This window comes from Schistocerca gregaria, chromosome 1 (assembly GCF_023897955.1).
Source record: "Schistocerca gregaria isolate iqSchGreg1 chromosome 1, iqSchGreg1.2, whole genome shotgun sequence".
In the NCBI taxonomy this organism is placed as follows: Eukaryota; Metazoa; Arthropoda; class Insecta; order Orthoptera; family Acrididae; genus Schistocerca; species Schistocerca gregaria.
In genome coordinates, this window is record NC_064920.1 from 627,270,855 (window position 1) to 627,287,850 (window position 16,996).

Sequence of the window (16,996 nt, forward strand, 5' to 3'; positions counted from 1 at the left end):
AATGGCAGGAGGGTGTCCACAATGAGGAAATCAAAGAAAAACTGGGAATGAACTCTATAGATGTAGCAGTCAGGATGAACAGGCTTAGATGGTGGGGTCATGTTACACGCATGGGAGAAGTAAGGTTACCCAAGAGACTCATGGGTTCAGCAGTAGAGGGTAGGAGGAGTCGGGGTAGACCAAGGAGAAGGTACCTGGATTCGGTTAAAAATGATTGTGAAGTAATAGGTTTAACATCAGAAGAGGCACCAATGTTAGCACTGAATAGGGGATCATGGAGGAATTTTATAAGGGGGCTATGCTCCAGACTGAACGCTGAAAGGCATAATCAGTCTTAAATGATGATGATGACAATAAATTAACTATAATGCAATTAACTAAAATTACAATAACAAATAAATGCTCTATGTACCAAGGTCCTCGGAACAGACCGTTTCTGTGCTGGGTGGTGGTAGAGGATACTGATACGTGTGGGTGAGCTCGCGGTAGAGGCTGTAACCGAGACACCAATTTTGTTTACGGTGGACAAGGACGTCCAGGAACGACAACGAACCGTCATTCTCTACTTGCTTCAAGAACTTTATATGGTCGTGGACTTTTTTGATGTGTTCCAGGAACTCTTTCAGTTTTCCATGTCTGCGAGGCCATATGACGAAGGTATTGTCCACGTAGCGATAAAAACAGCTAGTTTTTACAGAAGCCGTGTCCACGGCGATGTCCTCGAAATGCTCTATAAGAAGGTTGACTACAACTGGAGCAACTCGAGGCGGTTTGAAACAAGAGAATATTTCATTAACGGATATCGTCACGAGAGCATGCATGTGTAAACAATATACACCCTTGCAACAACGTCCACACTCTTGCTGAAGAATAAAAACTATTGCAGATAGTTCCCTTCGAGCTCACGCTCACTGATCTCAACGCTGGCCATACATCACTTAGTAGTCGGTTATTTAGAAAAAGCTTTCCTCCTCAAGTGCGTCTTCAACAGATCGAAATCACTAATATTCTCAATTTCTCGGAAACATTTAAATAGCAGGCCTGACATGCATTAAAATGTTTCTGTATTTTCAAGTACCCTAACGGTTCTATCTCGTCCGAAAGGAGTCCTGGTCTAATATTTGACCTCCCGTTTTTCGAAAACGCAAGCGTAATAACCGAAATCTTTTTGCAGGAGTTACTTTCGAGTGGCTCTCGACTAGTACGCCGAAGCTCGTCGAAATAGATTTGTCACAGCTGGTAAGATCTAATAATACAAATTATTTCTCACTTAAATTCACGTTCTATACACAGAGTTTTATTATTCGTCATAGTTCAGTGTTCCCAAACTTCGAATTTTTAGAGCTCGTGTATCTGCTTTGATATTTTTAACGCTAATGAGTTGGATAAAATCTTACTATGAATTTTTCAAGACGTATGATTTCCGTCGACGAAACGAAAATCTTGCTTTCACAGACTTGATTCTCTACTGCAGAATAACTCGCAAATCATTAGTGGTGTTTAAGGAATCCTCGGACAATTCCTCAGCTCGTAAAGGACCCCACACACGAGCGAGGTATCGCAACAGTCCATCGCCACGTCGCGTGATGCGTTCCTAGGTCTCACGTTATGGGCAAATCACAGCGATTGATCGCTACTTGCTCGTGACTCCCAAGTAATCTGATGAATTGAATGCGACGAATTGGTCGTGTGTGGCAGGATGACCCCGAGATGCGAGTGTTTGTCTAGTAATTAAGCCGTGGATGTGTAGTTTTGTTTCGTTTCACAATTCCCACGTGGAGTAAGGACTTCGCTTTAGAACCTACAGTTATTCAGAGAGCACAAATCACCCTGAAAAGTGAAGTTTACGGCGGAGTTGCGAGTTATATTAAGAAGGAGTCAAATCTGAGAATACTGGTAATTACCGGAATGAGTTTTGGCTTTGGAGCGGAGTGTACATTGATTTGAAATCACCTGGTAGACTGAATCGTGTGCACGGCCTGGGCTTGAACCTAGCACCTTTGCAGGAGGTATACCGACTGAGCTATCCAAGCACGGTTCACGACCTCACTCACAAACCTCTGTGAAATTCGGAAGATAGGAGAAGAGACACTGGCGATAGTAAAGCTGTGAGGTCTGGTCATTAGTTGTGCTTGGATAGCGCAGTCGGTGAGCACCTGCCCACGAAAGGCAAAGGTCCAAGATACGAAACTCGGTCCGGCACATATATTTAATCTGACAGAAGTTTCAATATAGACACTCTTAGATTTTGAAGCGAGGGGAATTTTGAACTTTGCTGCGTAAAAGTGGCAATTCGTGGGAAGTTCACAGTTATAGTGACGATTTAGATTTATTTATGAAACAACCAGGCTTATTATAAATGGATATTTAATTTAAATGTTTAGACACACCTATATCAACATTGAACTCCTTTGCTTTTTTATGTAACCTGACTCTTCCACATAGAATTTACAACAAGAGTTATGAAAACGGTACTGTACTGATGACATTTCTATAGACATAAATAAACTGCGAACCCACACGTACATACCTGAATTTAAACTATAAAGCTGAAAGACTTAGAAATGAAAAAGGAATTGAGAACCTTAAAGACATATTGGCGAAAGACAAATCAGAAAGATGTACACAATTAAGACTGTAATATAGCCTACAATTCCCGAGAAAAGCCTACTAAAACAAGTTTAAATAATTTAAATTCCTGTTCTTTTAAATTATTTTTGTAAGTTTTGTCGATGTACTGGCATCAGCTGGCAGTGGTCCTAGACATAGCAGGTTAAACAAACGACTATCGGTAATCAAAGATGTAGAAGCAAATCCCGAGACATAATATCTTTGAGCATTTCAAAATTTCAAGTTAGCCAAGAGCACCTATTTTCTCTTCTTATCATATCAGGTAAGTTACTATAAAGCACATACTGTACCTTGTGATACTCCGTCTTTTTGCAAATTGCTACATTGTGTATGTGGCGCTGGCAATGTCAGTTGAATGCTATCTATTTTCCGGCGAATGTATAATTTGTCGTACTTGCTAGATCGTACCGCCAGTGTTTGCCAGTAACATTTAACTGCTTATTGCATCTCGTGTTTTATTATTCCTTCTTGAGGGGGATTCAGTATGTGAAAATTAAATAATGCGGGAGTTACAAATAAAAGACACAGATGCAGCCCATATTTCTGAATTGGTTTAAGAACTGATATTGTTGCACACTTACTTTTTAAATGAGCCGAATTTTTACCACTGTGTACAATGCACATATTGCGTGTAAGGCAGACTAGGAGCGGTATCAATCGGTGGTCACTAGCTTTCCACGCGCCAAGGAATGGGCTGCGAGCGTCATACAGCTTACTTTCAGTAACAGTCTTGCAATAGTGTACAATCTAAAATACTTCATTCCTCTTTGCTTGTTGGATGAACCCTCGACAAAGAACTACAAACATTGTTAGTTACAATGCCAGACGTTTGTCTTCCTTATAGGTAGCTGTTTATAAAGAGAATTTGATTTCATGTCGCCCCATTACATTCCACATATTCGACTTCAATGCCATCTTCATACTAGTTTAATCATTATGAAGTAGACAAGAGACTACATTTCTTATTGGGTACACATTATCAGCTATATTTATCATCACACGTGAAGAAGACTACTAGCCCTTGAAAACAGGCCTTTGATAATTACAGCTGGTGAATTCATACGATCGTCTGTGGTGAATTCACACGATATAATCTGCGTCATCGTCTGGTGTCTGACAACTTCTTGTTGTTGCTGTCTTGACTTCGAAAATCGGTTTGATGCAGTTCTCCACACAACTCTATCCTGTGCAAACTTCATCTCCAACTAACTACTGCAGCCTCCATCCTTTTGAACCTGCTTACTGTATTCATCTTTTGGTCTGCCTCTACAATCCTTACCTCACAAACTGCCCTCCAACTTCAAACAGGCGATCCCTTGATGTCTCAGAATGAGCACTGTCAACCATTCCATTCTTGTAATCAAATTATGACAATTTTCTCTCCAATTCGATTCAGTACCTTTTTGTTAGTTACGCGATCTACCCATCTAATCTTCAGCATTCTTCTGCAGCATCACATTTCAAAAGCTTTCAATCTTTTCTTGTCTGAACTGTTTCACTACCATACAGCTACGATCCATACAGATACCTTCAGGAAAGACTTCTTAACTCCTAAATATATATTCGATGTTAACAAAATTCTTTCGATTGCCAATCTACATTTTATAACCTCTCTATTTCGGCCATCATCAGTTATTTTACTGCCCAAATTGTAAAACTCATCTACCATTTCTCGTATTACGTTTCCTAATCCAATTACCTCAGCATCGCTTGATTTAATTCTGCTACATTCCATTACTCTTGTTTTGCTTTTGTTAATGTCCATCTTATACTCTCGTTTGAGGATACCGTCCAATCCTTTCAACTGCACTTCCAAGTCCTTTGCTGCCTCTGCCAGAATTACAGTAACACCGACAAACCTCAAAGTTTTATTTCTTCTCCCTGAACTTTAATTCCTTCTCCAAATTTTTCTTTGGGTTCGTTTACTGATTGTGCAGTGTACAAATTGAACATCAGGGGTAGGCTACAACCTTCTCGCACTCCTCCCTTTCATACCCCTCGACTCTTACATGTACAATTGCTGTCTGGTCTCTGTGTATGTTGTCGTTAACGCACTCCTTGTATTGTACCCCTATTACCTTCATAATTTCAAAGGGTATGTTCCAGTCAACATTGTCAAAAGCTTCCTCTAAGTACAAAAGCTATATTTTTCACGAATCCAAAGTGCTCTTCCCCGAGGTCAGCTTCTATCAACTTTTCCATTCTTCTGTAAACAATTTGTGTTAGTGTTTTGCAGTCGTTAGTTATTAAACTGATAGTACGGTAATATTCACAGGTGTCAGCACCTGCTTTCTTTGGAGTTGAAGTTATTACAATCTTCTGAAGTCCGAGGTTATTTCGCCTGTCTCACATATCTTGCATACCATATTGAATAGTTTTGTTACGACTGGCTCTCCTACGCCTATCAATAGTTCTGAAGGATTGTCGTCTGCTGCAGCAGCCTGGTTTCGACTTAGATCTTTCAGTGCTCTATATAATCCTTCTCGCAATATCATATATCCCACCTGATCTTCATCTCCCCTTTCTTTGCCTTCAAGTTCATTTCCCTTGTATAGCCGCTCTACATGTTCCTTCAATCTTTCAGCTCTGCCTTCTTTGAGCGGGATGAGTGGAGAACGGAGTCGTTATTTATTTATGGATCCATCTAAAATATCTCTGTAAATATTTGTGGAAGCCGAGGAGAACCTGATCAACGATGATCGGACAGAGAATGGTATCAGCTCCTTCCAAGTGTGAAATCAATGCAAAGCTCACAGTCAGTTTTAGAAGAAAAGTCACAGTTTCAGATGTGTTAAAATGTAGTGTGACTAGGTACTAGGGCCTCCCGTCGGGTAGACCGTTCGCCGGGTGCAAGTCTTTCGATTTGACGCCACTTCGGAGACTTGCGCGTCGATGGGGATGAAATGATGATGATTAGGAGAACACAACACCCAGTCCCTGAGGGGAGAAAATCGTACCCGGGCCCTTAGGATTCACATTCTGTCGGGCTGGCCACTCAGCTACCGGGGGTGGACTTAAGATTTGTTTTGGAAGTTTTACTGTGTGGTTGCTGTTCCACCACCATGACTAACACAAAATGTACAAACTCTAGATCTCAGTATATAGCTGCTATGATTTTCCTTTCAGACATATTTCAGCAGATCATTTTTTATTTACTCTTGTACACTATTATTCTTTGGCAGCCCTCGTTGAATACATAATTTCAGAAAGTATATAGCATCGGGCAGAATAAGAAATATCTCTTAAAATTTTACAGATGCTGTGGTAACAACAATAATCTTAATCCTAGCTTTACAGTCAGTTCTAATGTCACACCAGACTTCGCGGTTTTCTCCTAGTTGTAAGGCGAAAGCCGGGACGTGACGCTATCAGCCAATAAGGAAATATTAATCCAAACTAAATGAAAAAAAGGACCTACAACTAAATCTTCAATTGCAAATAAGACCCAACAAAAGTCCATATTGTAGGCTGAAAAGGTGCTGTGCATCTCAGCAGTGGGCTCATCAAATATATACACTCCTGGAAATTGAAATAAGAACACCATAAATTCATTGTCCCAGGAAGGGGAAACTTTATTGACACATTCCTGGGGTCAGATACATCACATGATCACACTGACAGAACCACAGGCACATAGACGCAGGCAACAGAGCATGCACAATGTCGGCACTAGTACAGTGTATATCCACCTTTCGCAGCAATGCAGGCTGCTATTCTCCCATGGAGACGATCGTAGAGATGCTGGATGTAGTCCTGTGGAACGGCTTGCTATACCATTTCCACCTGGCGCCTAAGTTGGACCAGCGTTCGTGCTGGACGTGCAGACCGCGTGAGACGACGCTTCATCCAGTCCCAAACATGCTCAATGGGGGACAGATCCGGAGATCTTGCTGGCCAGGGTAGTTGACTTACACCTTCTAGAGCACGTTGGGTGGCACGGGATACATGCGGACGTGCATTGTCCTGTTGGAACAGCAAGTTCCCTTGCCGGTCTAGGAATGGTAGAACGATGGGTTCGATGCCGGTTTCGATGTACCGTGCACTATTCAGTGTCCCCTCGACGATCACCAGAGGTGTACGGCCAGTGTAGGAGATCGCTCCCCACACCATGATGCCGGGTGTTGGCCCTGTGTGCCTCGGTCGTATGCAGTCCTGATTGTGGCGCTCACCTGCACGGCGCCAAACACGCATACGACCATCATTGGCACCAAGGCAGAAGCGACTCTCATCGCTGAAGACGACACGTCTCCATTCGTCCCTCCATTCACGCCTGTCGCGACACCACTGGAGGCGGGCTGCACGATGTTGGGGCGTGAGCGGCAGACGGCCTAACGGTGTGCAGGACCGTAGCCCAGCTTCATGCAGACGGTTGCGAATGGTCCTCGCCGATACCCCAGGAGCAACAGTGTCCCTAATTTGCTGGGAAGTGGCGGTGCGGTTCCCTACGGCACTGCGTAGCATCCTACGGTCTTGGCGTGCATCCGTGCGTCGCTGCGGTCTGGTCCCAGGTCGACGGGCACGTGCACCTTCCGCCGACCACTGGCGACAACATCGATGTACTGTGGAGACCTCACGCCCCACGTGTTGAGCAATTCGGCGGTACGTCCACCCGGCCTCCCGCATGCCCACTATACGCCCTTGCTCAAAGTCCATCAACTGCACATACGGTTCACGTCCACACTGTCGCGACAAGCTACCAGTGTTAAAGACTGCGATGGAGCTCCGTATGCCACGGCAAACTGGCTGACACTGACGGCGGCGGTGCACAAATGCTGCGCAGCTAGCGCCATTCGACGGCCAACACCGCGGTTCCTGGTGTGTCCGCTGTGCCGTGCGTGTGATCATTGCTTGTACAGCCCTCTCGCAGTGTCCGGAGCAAGTATGGTGGGTCTGACACACCGGTCTCAATGTGTTCTTTTTTCCATTTCCAGGAGTGTATATGGTGTTTGTTTTAACTTAAAACAACTAAATATCTCGAAAAGATGCATCGTGTAAAAAAAGTAGTCTGTGAAAAGTTAATGTCAGTAATGGGGACATCTATCTGAGCTACGACTTGCCACCTACAAACAAGCGCTAATGCGTAGGCGGAGTCAGATTTGTATGTTCAGATGAAAATCCCTTATTTTTATTGAAACTTCGGAGTCTACGCCAAAAGATAAGTACAGTTTACTCATACCACTGTTTCCCACTCGTCGTAGATGGCGCTGTAATCGACATATATCAAGGGTGCCTCTTTTTGTACTTAAGAACCGACGAATTTGATTCTCCAGTTCATTTACGATTTAAATGTAAACCTTCGTGTTCTAATGGCTCAAACGTTACTTGAGTGTTGTAAATGTGATTGTACAGTACAAATAATGTGAATAGACATTGACACGTCTGAAAAATAAGCTAGTGTATGGTAACGTAGTTTTTTGTTCCCTGCAGGTTGACTGGTGGTGAGTCCCCAAACCACCGAAATATTCGATTTCGACGGCCACCCTCGAACCCCGCTATCAGTCACTGATTTCAGTGTGTGTTTCCTTCCAACCGACATTACTCTCGTGCTGGGCGCTACGCGGCTACCGGCTGAATACAAACCACAACCATTGTAATAACGTAAAATGTCCATGAAGTGATAGTGACAGACGCACCTGCCATGGATACTCAGCGAAATCAAGGACAACAATGGAGTGAGAGAAGGGGGCTCACCGACATCAAGCATTCTGATGGATTAGATTATTACTTGTCCCATAGATCATGAATACGACACTTCGTAATGATGTGGAACGTGTCAGGTTAATAGAAAGTGTCTATACAAGATATTACATTACACAAAATATTACACGACACTAAATATTTTTAATGTTTTTTTTGGGTGCTGGGGGGGGGGGGGGGTAGGGGAAATTACCTACTTATTATATCCAAAAGTTCATCTAATGAGTAGAAGCATAATTTACCCCCTTCTGAGCCAAAGTTAGATTTAACCTTGAGTAGTGAAGATCATTCTTTCTCCTAGTGTTGTAGCCATGTACACTGCTATTACTTTTGAATTCGTTCGGATTGTTATAACAAATTTCATAAGTGAATAAGATGGGAATATCTAGGTCGTTGTTTCGGATCACGCTAAATGTAGTTTCTAACCAGACATTGAAACGGCTAGCCATGTTGTACTGTACTATCAAATTGCAACACTGAAGTAAATTTAGAACATTAATATCAACAGTTAGAAGACAAAAGGTTACATTTACATTGTAAATGAAATGTAAAATCAGATACATCTTTTCTTAATCTCAAAAACCGGTACACTTGATATTTGTCGATTACAGCGTCATCTACCACGATTGGAAAATAATGATTTCAGTAAACTGTACGTATTTTTTGGCGTAGCATCCGAATATTCAAGAACAATATGGCGTTCCCATTTGAAAATAAAAAGCTTACCCCACCCATGCAGGAGGGTTGAATAGGAGGTGGCCAGCTGTAGCACAGACAGATGTCCCTTTTACCAGTATCAGCTTTTTACTTATAGCTTTTTCGTACGAGGCTTCATTTTCGAGATACTTAGTTGCTTCAAATTAAAACACACATCCTCTACATATACGCGTACATATACACCAGCTATCTTTTCTAAGACTCGTCAGACACATTTTCTCTGGTGTTAAGGCAGATATTTTCAGTTTCGCTTTTGCAGTGAGTACCTAGAGTCGGTCTAAAGAAATATTGCTCAAAATGTCTTTCAAGCGACACTCAGGGTCAGCGGAAAGCGTTGGTTTGTTCCGCGTTAAGAACAGATTTTTTTTCATGCGGAATTTTATGTACCCATTAGACAGTGCGATCCCACATCAGCCCTGTGGGATATTCGGTGTATGTGTATTAACAGTGACAGTAAAACGTGAAGAATAACCAGTTCCCCAACAGCGACTGTATATACCGCCTTGTCCCGTGCTTTCTGCCGCCGTCATGCATCAGCGCTAATCAGTTTCTATTGGAGTACTCGTTATTCTACGTATTTTTCTGTCCATGTTAACTCTTACAGATTAAGATTCAAAAAATATCGCACTAGACTTACTTGGGACGGCTTTAACGAATACACTCATGAAATTTTGCTACAAAAATGATTTTGTTCTTAACGAGAAACAATATCGACGCTTTCCGTTCCCATTGGACCTCATATGAAGCATGTGATGAGCAAATTTCTTTGGGCCGACTCTATCTACGCACTGAAAAAACGAAATTGCTAATGTCTGGTGACACACAGAGAAAATGCGTTTAACGACTATTACGAGAGATACACCTCATCTTTACGTAGTATGTATTTACCGATACGACTGCATTATTCCATTCAAACCAGAGTTTGAAACGTTGTTTGTATACTGATGTTTTCGTATGGCCGAAATCGTCTATTCGTCGATTAGTTAACTGTGTGTTTTGTTTTAAATGTTCACAGGACGCTCTTGTTCATTCTATACAGGATAATGAATTCTAATCAAGAAAAACTTTGTGAAGCGCTTGCACTTTCTTTTTATTCTGAAGTACGTTTTTCTATTCAGACGGAAATAACAAACCCAGAAGAAGCGAGCAGTTATTTTTACCTGTGTGAGAGCCGCATACTACCATTTTGTAGAACGTTCCAGAACTAAAATAGAATTAATTTTGACTTACTTTTAATATCTGTTGCTAACAACGATTTTTTAGATGTCTAGGATTAGCTAGTCTCTCAACCTCCATTGGTTCCATGTTTTTCAGATTTGATTACCTGCAGTAATTGTAAGAATGGGACACAACGATCCGGAGAAGTCAGACGCCGCAGAAGAAGTGACACCGTGTTCACATCCTCCAGAGCAAGAGTAAGTCTAAACATAAAAACTGGAAGATCTAATAGTTATTTGTCATTACAACTCTTTTGCTTCGTATCTTTAACGTAACTCGTGGTTCAGCTACACTTCATTTACAACTAACAGTCTTCACGTCGCAAAATTCTGTGATGTGTACACAAAAAGAGATCTGTATTCGTAATTAGTACTTGCTTTGCTCCAGTTACACAGTGTCTTGTAATCGAATAATTCTAATGTAAAATTTCACCGAATCGCTGTTCGAACATGGTGCCCCCAAACTCGTGAAAAATTTGAGCTGATAATTCATAAGCTTGTGCAACCGCCAGGATAGCCGTAAGCACTAACGCGCTGCTTCCTGGACTCGGGTAGGCGCGCCAGCCGCGGATCGAATCTGCCCGGCGGATTAACGCCGAGGACCAGTGTGCCGGCCAGCCTACATGTAGTTTTTAGGCGGTTTTCCACATCCCACTAGGTGAATACCGGGCTGGTCGCCACGTTCCGCCTCATTTACACGACTCGCAGACATCTGAACACATTCGCACTATTCCATGGATTACTCTAAACGCAGACAGTTGTAGTGCACTACTTCCTTTCCTCGGGGAGGGTGTGGGGGGGGGGGGGGGGGGGGGCAGGCGACAGGAAAGGCATCTGGCCACCCCTTAAAATTAAAATGCCACATCCGATTGACCAGCAGACCCCGCCAGTCGGGATTAATGCTTGGAAAGAGAGAGTGAGTTCATAAGCTTATGCAATTAGAAAATTATAGGGCGACATCTCACTATGAACAGGATGTAAATGATCACTTTGATTATGTACAGTATTGGCAGCGATGGAGTAGTTGTAGTCATGCTGATTCATATGTCTTCTTATGGTGTCATATGAAGTGTCCTCTTTCGGAGTGTCTAGACGGCATCAGGTTGCACCAAGTTGCCAGTCGCTGAGGTTTTATGTTCATATCATGGAATGACCCAATGCCTTCGACACTCGATAAATTTTTGTTACAGAGTCTATCGAGATAAATGTTTAGAACAACAGATTTCAAGAAAACATTCTGCGCAGTCTCCAGATAGGTGAAACTTTGCGACAGTTAAGGTGAGTGCCGAACTTTTTCTAACTAGCTTGGCCTTGTATTCGAGAGGATGGAGGCCCCAGTCTCCATTTGGGCATTCTTATTTAGGTTTCCCATGGTTTCACTAAGTTGTTCTTCAAGAAATTGCAGCAATGGGTCCAATTAAACCGCGAAACAAAGTTAAAGGATCATTTTTTCAAACCCCCGTGCTTGTCTCCCGTTCCGAAGCATAAGTTTGAAATTTGGCTCAAAGATGCCTGCAACCTTCCTCTGTAATGGTGGAAGAACGTGGCTCCCTGCGACGTCACCCTCGGACTCGGCGACGTTTCAAATTGCAAGGTGTCTACACGTTCAAAAAAAGGTCACAGCTAGGAAGTTCATGCGAATAGCAAGATGGGTTGATGACGTCACTTTGGCACCAAATTTCACCACAATTCTGACCAACTGCACCACATGCGTGTCAAAGGATGGTAACGTCGTCATACCCTCTCTTAACAATTTCACCCCTCCTTTTTAACACTGTACGAAGGAGGTCAGCCGGCCGCTGTGGCCGAGAGGTTCTAGACGCGCTGCTGCTACGGACGCAGGTTCGAATACTGCCTCGGGCATGGCTGTTTGTGCTGTCCTTAGGTTAGTTAGGTTTATGTAGTTCTAAGTCTAGGGGACAAATGACTTCTGATGTTAAGGCCCATAGTGCTCAGAGCCATTTGAACCATTTTTGATGGAGGTCAGAACCGCGACTCCCAGCGCTGGAATCACGCAGTTTTCTTGTGGATGGGCGAGGAAAACATTTCTGGCTCACATCCACTCAGAATCGACGCAAAAGCTTCTCAAGGGGTTGTATAAAGGGCGTCAATGAAACCACCTCTTCGCCTGGGGCTCTGATTCCCACACATTTCGCGCTCGAAAACGACAGCTCACTGTGTGACAACCAACAGGACGACGTTCTTGACAACGTTCTACACTGCTGCCACCCCCTGGGCGTTTCAGCCCCAGTCTATGAACGTCATTGGGCTGCAACCCCATTAAACATTATTTGACCCCTTTGGAACGTAGTGCGACTGCAATTTTTGTTCTGTCATTCAGGGTGTATCAACTAGAGACAGCTGAAAATCATTCGAAAAAATCTTAACATGATCCGAAGCAGAAATACGTTTTTCACCCATTCTTTTTCTCGCCCTACTATGGCAGTGATCACCGGGGAGAGGGGGTGGGGTGCAACATTAAGATTTGCTTGAATAAAAAGGCAAAGGGTCCCTTTTAGACCCCGTCAGTTCGACATCATCGGTGCAACCTACACACCTTAGTTGGATACATTAGGTATGTACCTGTCAGGACATTGGACACACATTCTGCCTTGTGGCTGCTCTGGCGCCTGAAGTCAAGCAAATTCCAGCTGAGGAGTGTCGAAAGGGTTGCCTAACCCATAGGCGCTAGAGTAGCCACGCGACTGATGTGTGTCGAAGTTTCTACGTAGTAGGTAAATTCGTGACGTGCCCAAATTGTGCTTAGATGGCACTGACAGGGTTGCCCAACGGAAGAGGGGGAGGGGGGGGGGGGGGGTCAAGATAGTCTGCATCCCCTCACCCCGCCTCCCCAAGACACTCCACAGTAGGGCGCAAAAAAGAAGGGATGGAAAAGCATAAAAAACTAATTTTCTGCTTCGGATCAACTTATTTAAATTTTACACGCATATGTTACTTGTACGAGTAGGATACCTTTGAATCTCTGTAACTGGGAATGGAATCAAAATATAAAAAAAAAAATGTAAAGGTTGTGTGAGATCGGGATCTTAGGAATATATCGTAAGAATTTCAGTCATTCGCTGTGCATAGCGGCTGGGTTGTGGTCCGCTGATAACGGCGAAAATATAGTAAAAATCCTTTTTTGGGGTTTTCGAAGAACCGCCCTCGAACTAATGGTTCCTCCATAAGTCCCATCAAGCCCACTGCAGACCACGCCAAGTGCAAAAAGAACCAACTGCTTTGCTCCATTTAACTACGCAGGAGGAAGTTGTAATGTTCGTACTTTGATCTTGTACTGTAGGATAGTGACACTAAGACGATCCTTCCGTTGGGTATATAAATGGTCGGTAGTGCAAGCTCTATCCAAAATACTCGCCATAGAAACCGAGTTATAAGCACAGGAAAATTCCTGCTTTATGCGTAGCTCTTTAGAACATACTGGTACGCATGCTGTCGCATGAATACCGATTATGTCGTTTTCTTTGTCCTTAAACACTAATATCATAACTTGTCCTACATCTAGGAATGATTATTATTATTATTATTACTACTACTGCTGCTGCTGCAATTACCACTATGACACAGAGTGAGGTGATGGAGTTGTTAAGACACTGGACTCTTATTCGGAAGGCGCACGAAAATTACCTGAGTCATCAGAAGGCAATGAACGGTTAAGTGGTATAGTTTGCACAAATCATCTGACACATATTTGCTTCAAGTATGACTGATTTCGACGTTACGATGGCTTCGTAGCTCATCTCATTTCTGTGTGATGGTGGTATACTAAATAAGTTTGTCCATACTGTTTACTTCCCTACAACTTTGTAATAACAATAGTGTGAATGTACATAACTGGCGCATACTCGTTTCATCAGCATAATCTTTACGAACTAGTACAAAAGTGGTTCAAATGGCTCTGAGCACTATGGGACTCAACTGCTGTGGTCATCAGTCCCCTAGAACTTAGAACTACTTAAACCTAACTAACCTAAGGACATCACACAAATCCATGCCCGAGGCAGGATTCGAACCTGCGACCGTAACAGTCGCATGGTTCCGGACTGCGCGCCTAGAACCGCGAAACCATCGCGGCCGGCGAACTAGTACACTGACCGCCGTTTTGGAGATTAGGATTATATGATAGGACCTAATGGACAGAAAGCTGTGTACTACAATACTCTGTACATATAGCTAACGGGAATGCAGCAGGGTGACTTCTTAGACAACCGCCGATTTTTGGGCAGGTGAACACCTTGTCATTTTCAAGACACAAATGCAAAGAGAGAGCGCTGTGCAGGGCTACACAGACCAGAAACCGAAATACATTCACTGTAAAACCAAAGATGATCAACGTCAGTAAAAGTAATGGGATAACTTCGTAATGACATACAGATGGTAGTAGTAACGCCTGCACAAGATATAAAAGGGCTGCATTGGTGGAGCTGTTATTTGTACTCAGGTGAATCATGTGAAAAGGCTTCCGACGTGATTCTGGCCGCACAGCAGTTATCAGACTTTGAACGCGGAATGGGAATTGTAGCCCGACGGGTGGGACATTTCGTTTCGGAAATTATTAGGGAATTTAATATTCCTGGACCTACAGTCTGAAGAGAGTGCCGAGAATACCAAACTTCAGACATCACCTCTCACCACGGACAACGCAGTGGCCGACGACCTTCACTTAACAACCGAAAGCAGTGGTGTTTGTGTAGACTTTCTAACATTCTGCGTGGTGCCTGTTGGTTCTATATCGTGTCTACCTACCACTTTCGCGCAACGACGCTCTGAGCGTGCTTTTTAGGGAATTGACTAGTTTGAACCTGGGACCTGTTGCTGGTAAGGAGACGCCAGACCACACATGACATGTAGAGTTCAGAAGAGTTCAGTGAGACTAGCGATGATTTAACCAAATACTTAATGATTTCAGCGTCAGCTCCACTGCACTCCAGCAACCGTTTGTTGCTTATCTAAGGGCTCCAGCGGCAACAATATTTTGATTTTTCAGTATTTCGGGTAGTTATTGAACGGATTTAAAATGCTATCATAATCTATTCATTAAGACGCATAGTCTTACGTTAAAAGTTAATCACGGTAAGAGAAGTATTACAGTTGGAAGCTGTGTGTTTGCCTTGTGGCAAGTAACCGAAGGCGCACAAATACCCGGATATTATTGTTTCAGTATTTGAGAATGAGAGCACTCAGCGTATTTCAACAAACTTTAAGTATAATTTCAAACCTTTTCTAAACTTTATCTCGCTTACGTGCTTAACGTGAAATATTTAACACATTAACTCATTTATAAAATAAACAGGCGTCGGAAACTGTTTTACCCAAGGGAGTTCGTTTCTTTAAAAAAAGGCTAAACAACAAAAGCATCGCCTACATACAGCAATCGGGTTAATATGCCGTCGGCTCCGGACGTTTCTCGAAACCTTCCATAAAGGGTTGGTAATAACAGATGACAAAAGACTGCCCATTGCACCCCCATCTATCTGTTCAAGAAACTAGTCATTGAATGAAAAGGCAAGTGGAAATAGACATATCACACCCCGCAAGGAAAGTGACATAGGTTAAAAAATTGCAGTTTTTGGTCTATGTCACTGAAAAAATACGTCTGACGTACCTTAAGATGCACGAAAAAGGTCGCGTCTCTAGCTCGCAATTTGTCTACTTCAACACAGTTGTGTCAGTTTCGTTGTAGGCTAGTTCATGATTCGCCAAGCCACGAACTGTGTCTCTTCAGCACTGCTACTGCCAGGTCAGCATAGTTAATTCAAGAAGAGCAGCACATTCTGAGTTGTGACACTTTTTGTGTATAAGGGAAGTTGAATGTAATTTTTAATATAATTGATTATTACAATATCTGTAGTTATAAAGTGTCTGTATTCAGCAGACATTCATGCATGTCTGAAGGAAGACACTGTTTTGCCGATTACAGCTGTTGTAAATATAACTATATTTCATGCGTTGCGGTGTACAAGAAAAAAATGGAAATTTCTGTTATAAACATGTTGAATATAATACTATTTATGTTTCTGTGTTTTCGTAAATAGTGCTCCTTACAATATTCCTAATTGACGTTCCTCATTAAATTCTATTGTCATAATCTGTCATTTTGTATTTTTATAATAAAACTATTTCAACATGTTTTTCATTTTTTTTGTTCTAACGTAAGTACTAATTTTACCTGACGAAGGTCCGAATGTCGTATAATGTTACAGTAAGTAAAAAATTAATATATGGTTTTTGGGTTGGAAACGTGGCAAACGTATCACATGAATGCTCATAACAAAAACAAAAAGTTTTTAGGAAAGCAAGAAAAGTGACAACTCACAGAACTAGTTAATAATTACCTGATAGAACCTCGCATTCGATTAGAGCAGACATTTCCATATTACAGTTGTATAAAATATAATGGAACGTAGTGGCAAAAATACTAGGAATTTAAAGGAAGCTTATACTATTTCAATCTAAGTGTAATAGAATTCTTTAAATCGATGGTAATCACTTATTGCAATTTTGAGTTGTCAGTGTTCTTGCTGGGATGTGATATGTCGAAATAGGTTCCTTGGTTCAACACCAAACTTGACCTCAATCGACTCCATTTAATCAGATAGAGGAATGAGAATGAAGGGAGAGACATCAAAACTCACTAAAATATCATAATCTTTCAAACGCAATCTCTTTAATCGACGAAAGAAATCCACCTAGTTCGTTGTGACGCACACACCAAC

At 42.4% G+C, this 16,996-nt stretch overlaps 1 protein-coding gene across 1 annotated transcript in view; it reads left to right on the plus strand.

The window, feature by feature from the left end:
• The first annotated feature begins 2,816 nt into the window (after positions 1 to 2,816).
• LOC126359728 (uncharacterized) overlaps positions 2,817 to 16,996 on the plus strand; it is a 230,326-nt gene continuing 216,146 nt past the window's right edge. Inside the window, exons 1-2 of the mRNA XM_050007654.1 lie at positions 2,817 to 2,893; positions 10,360 to 10,460. Coding sequence (XP_049863611.1) covers positions 10,387 to 10,460 — 74 coding nt within the window. The 5' untranslated portion in view covers positions 2,817 to 2,893; positions 10,360 to 10,386. The remainder of the gene's footprint in view (positions 2,894 to 10,359; positions 10,461 to 16,996) is intronic.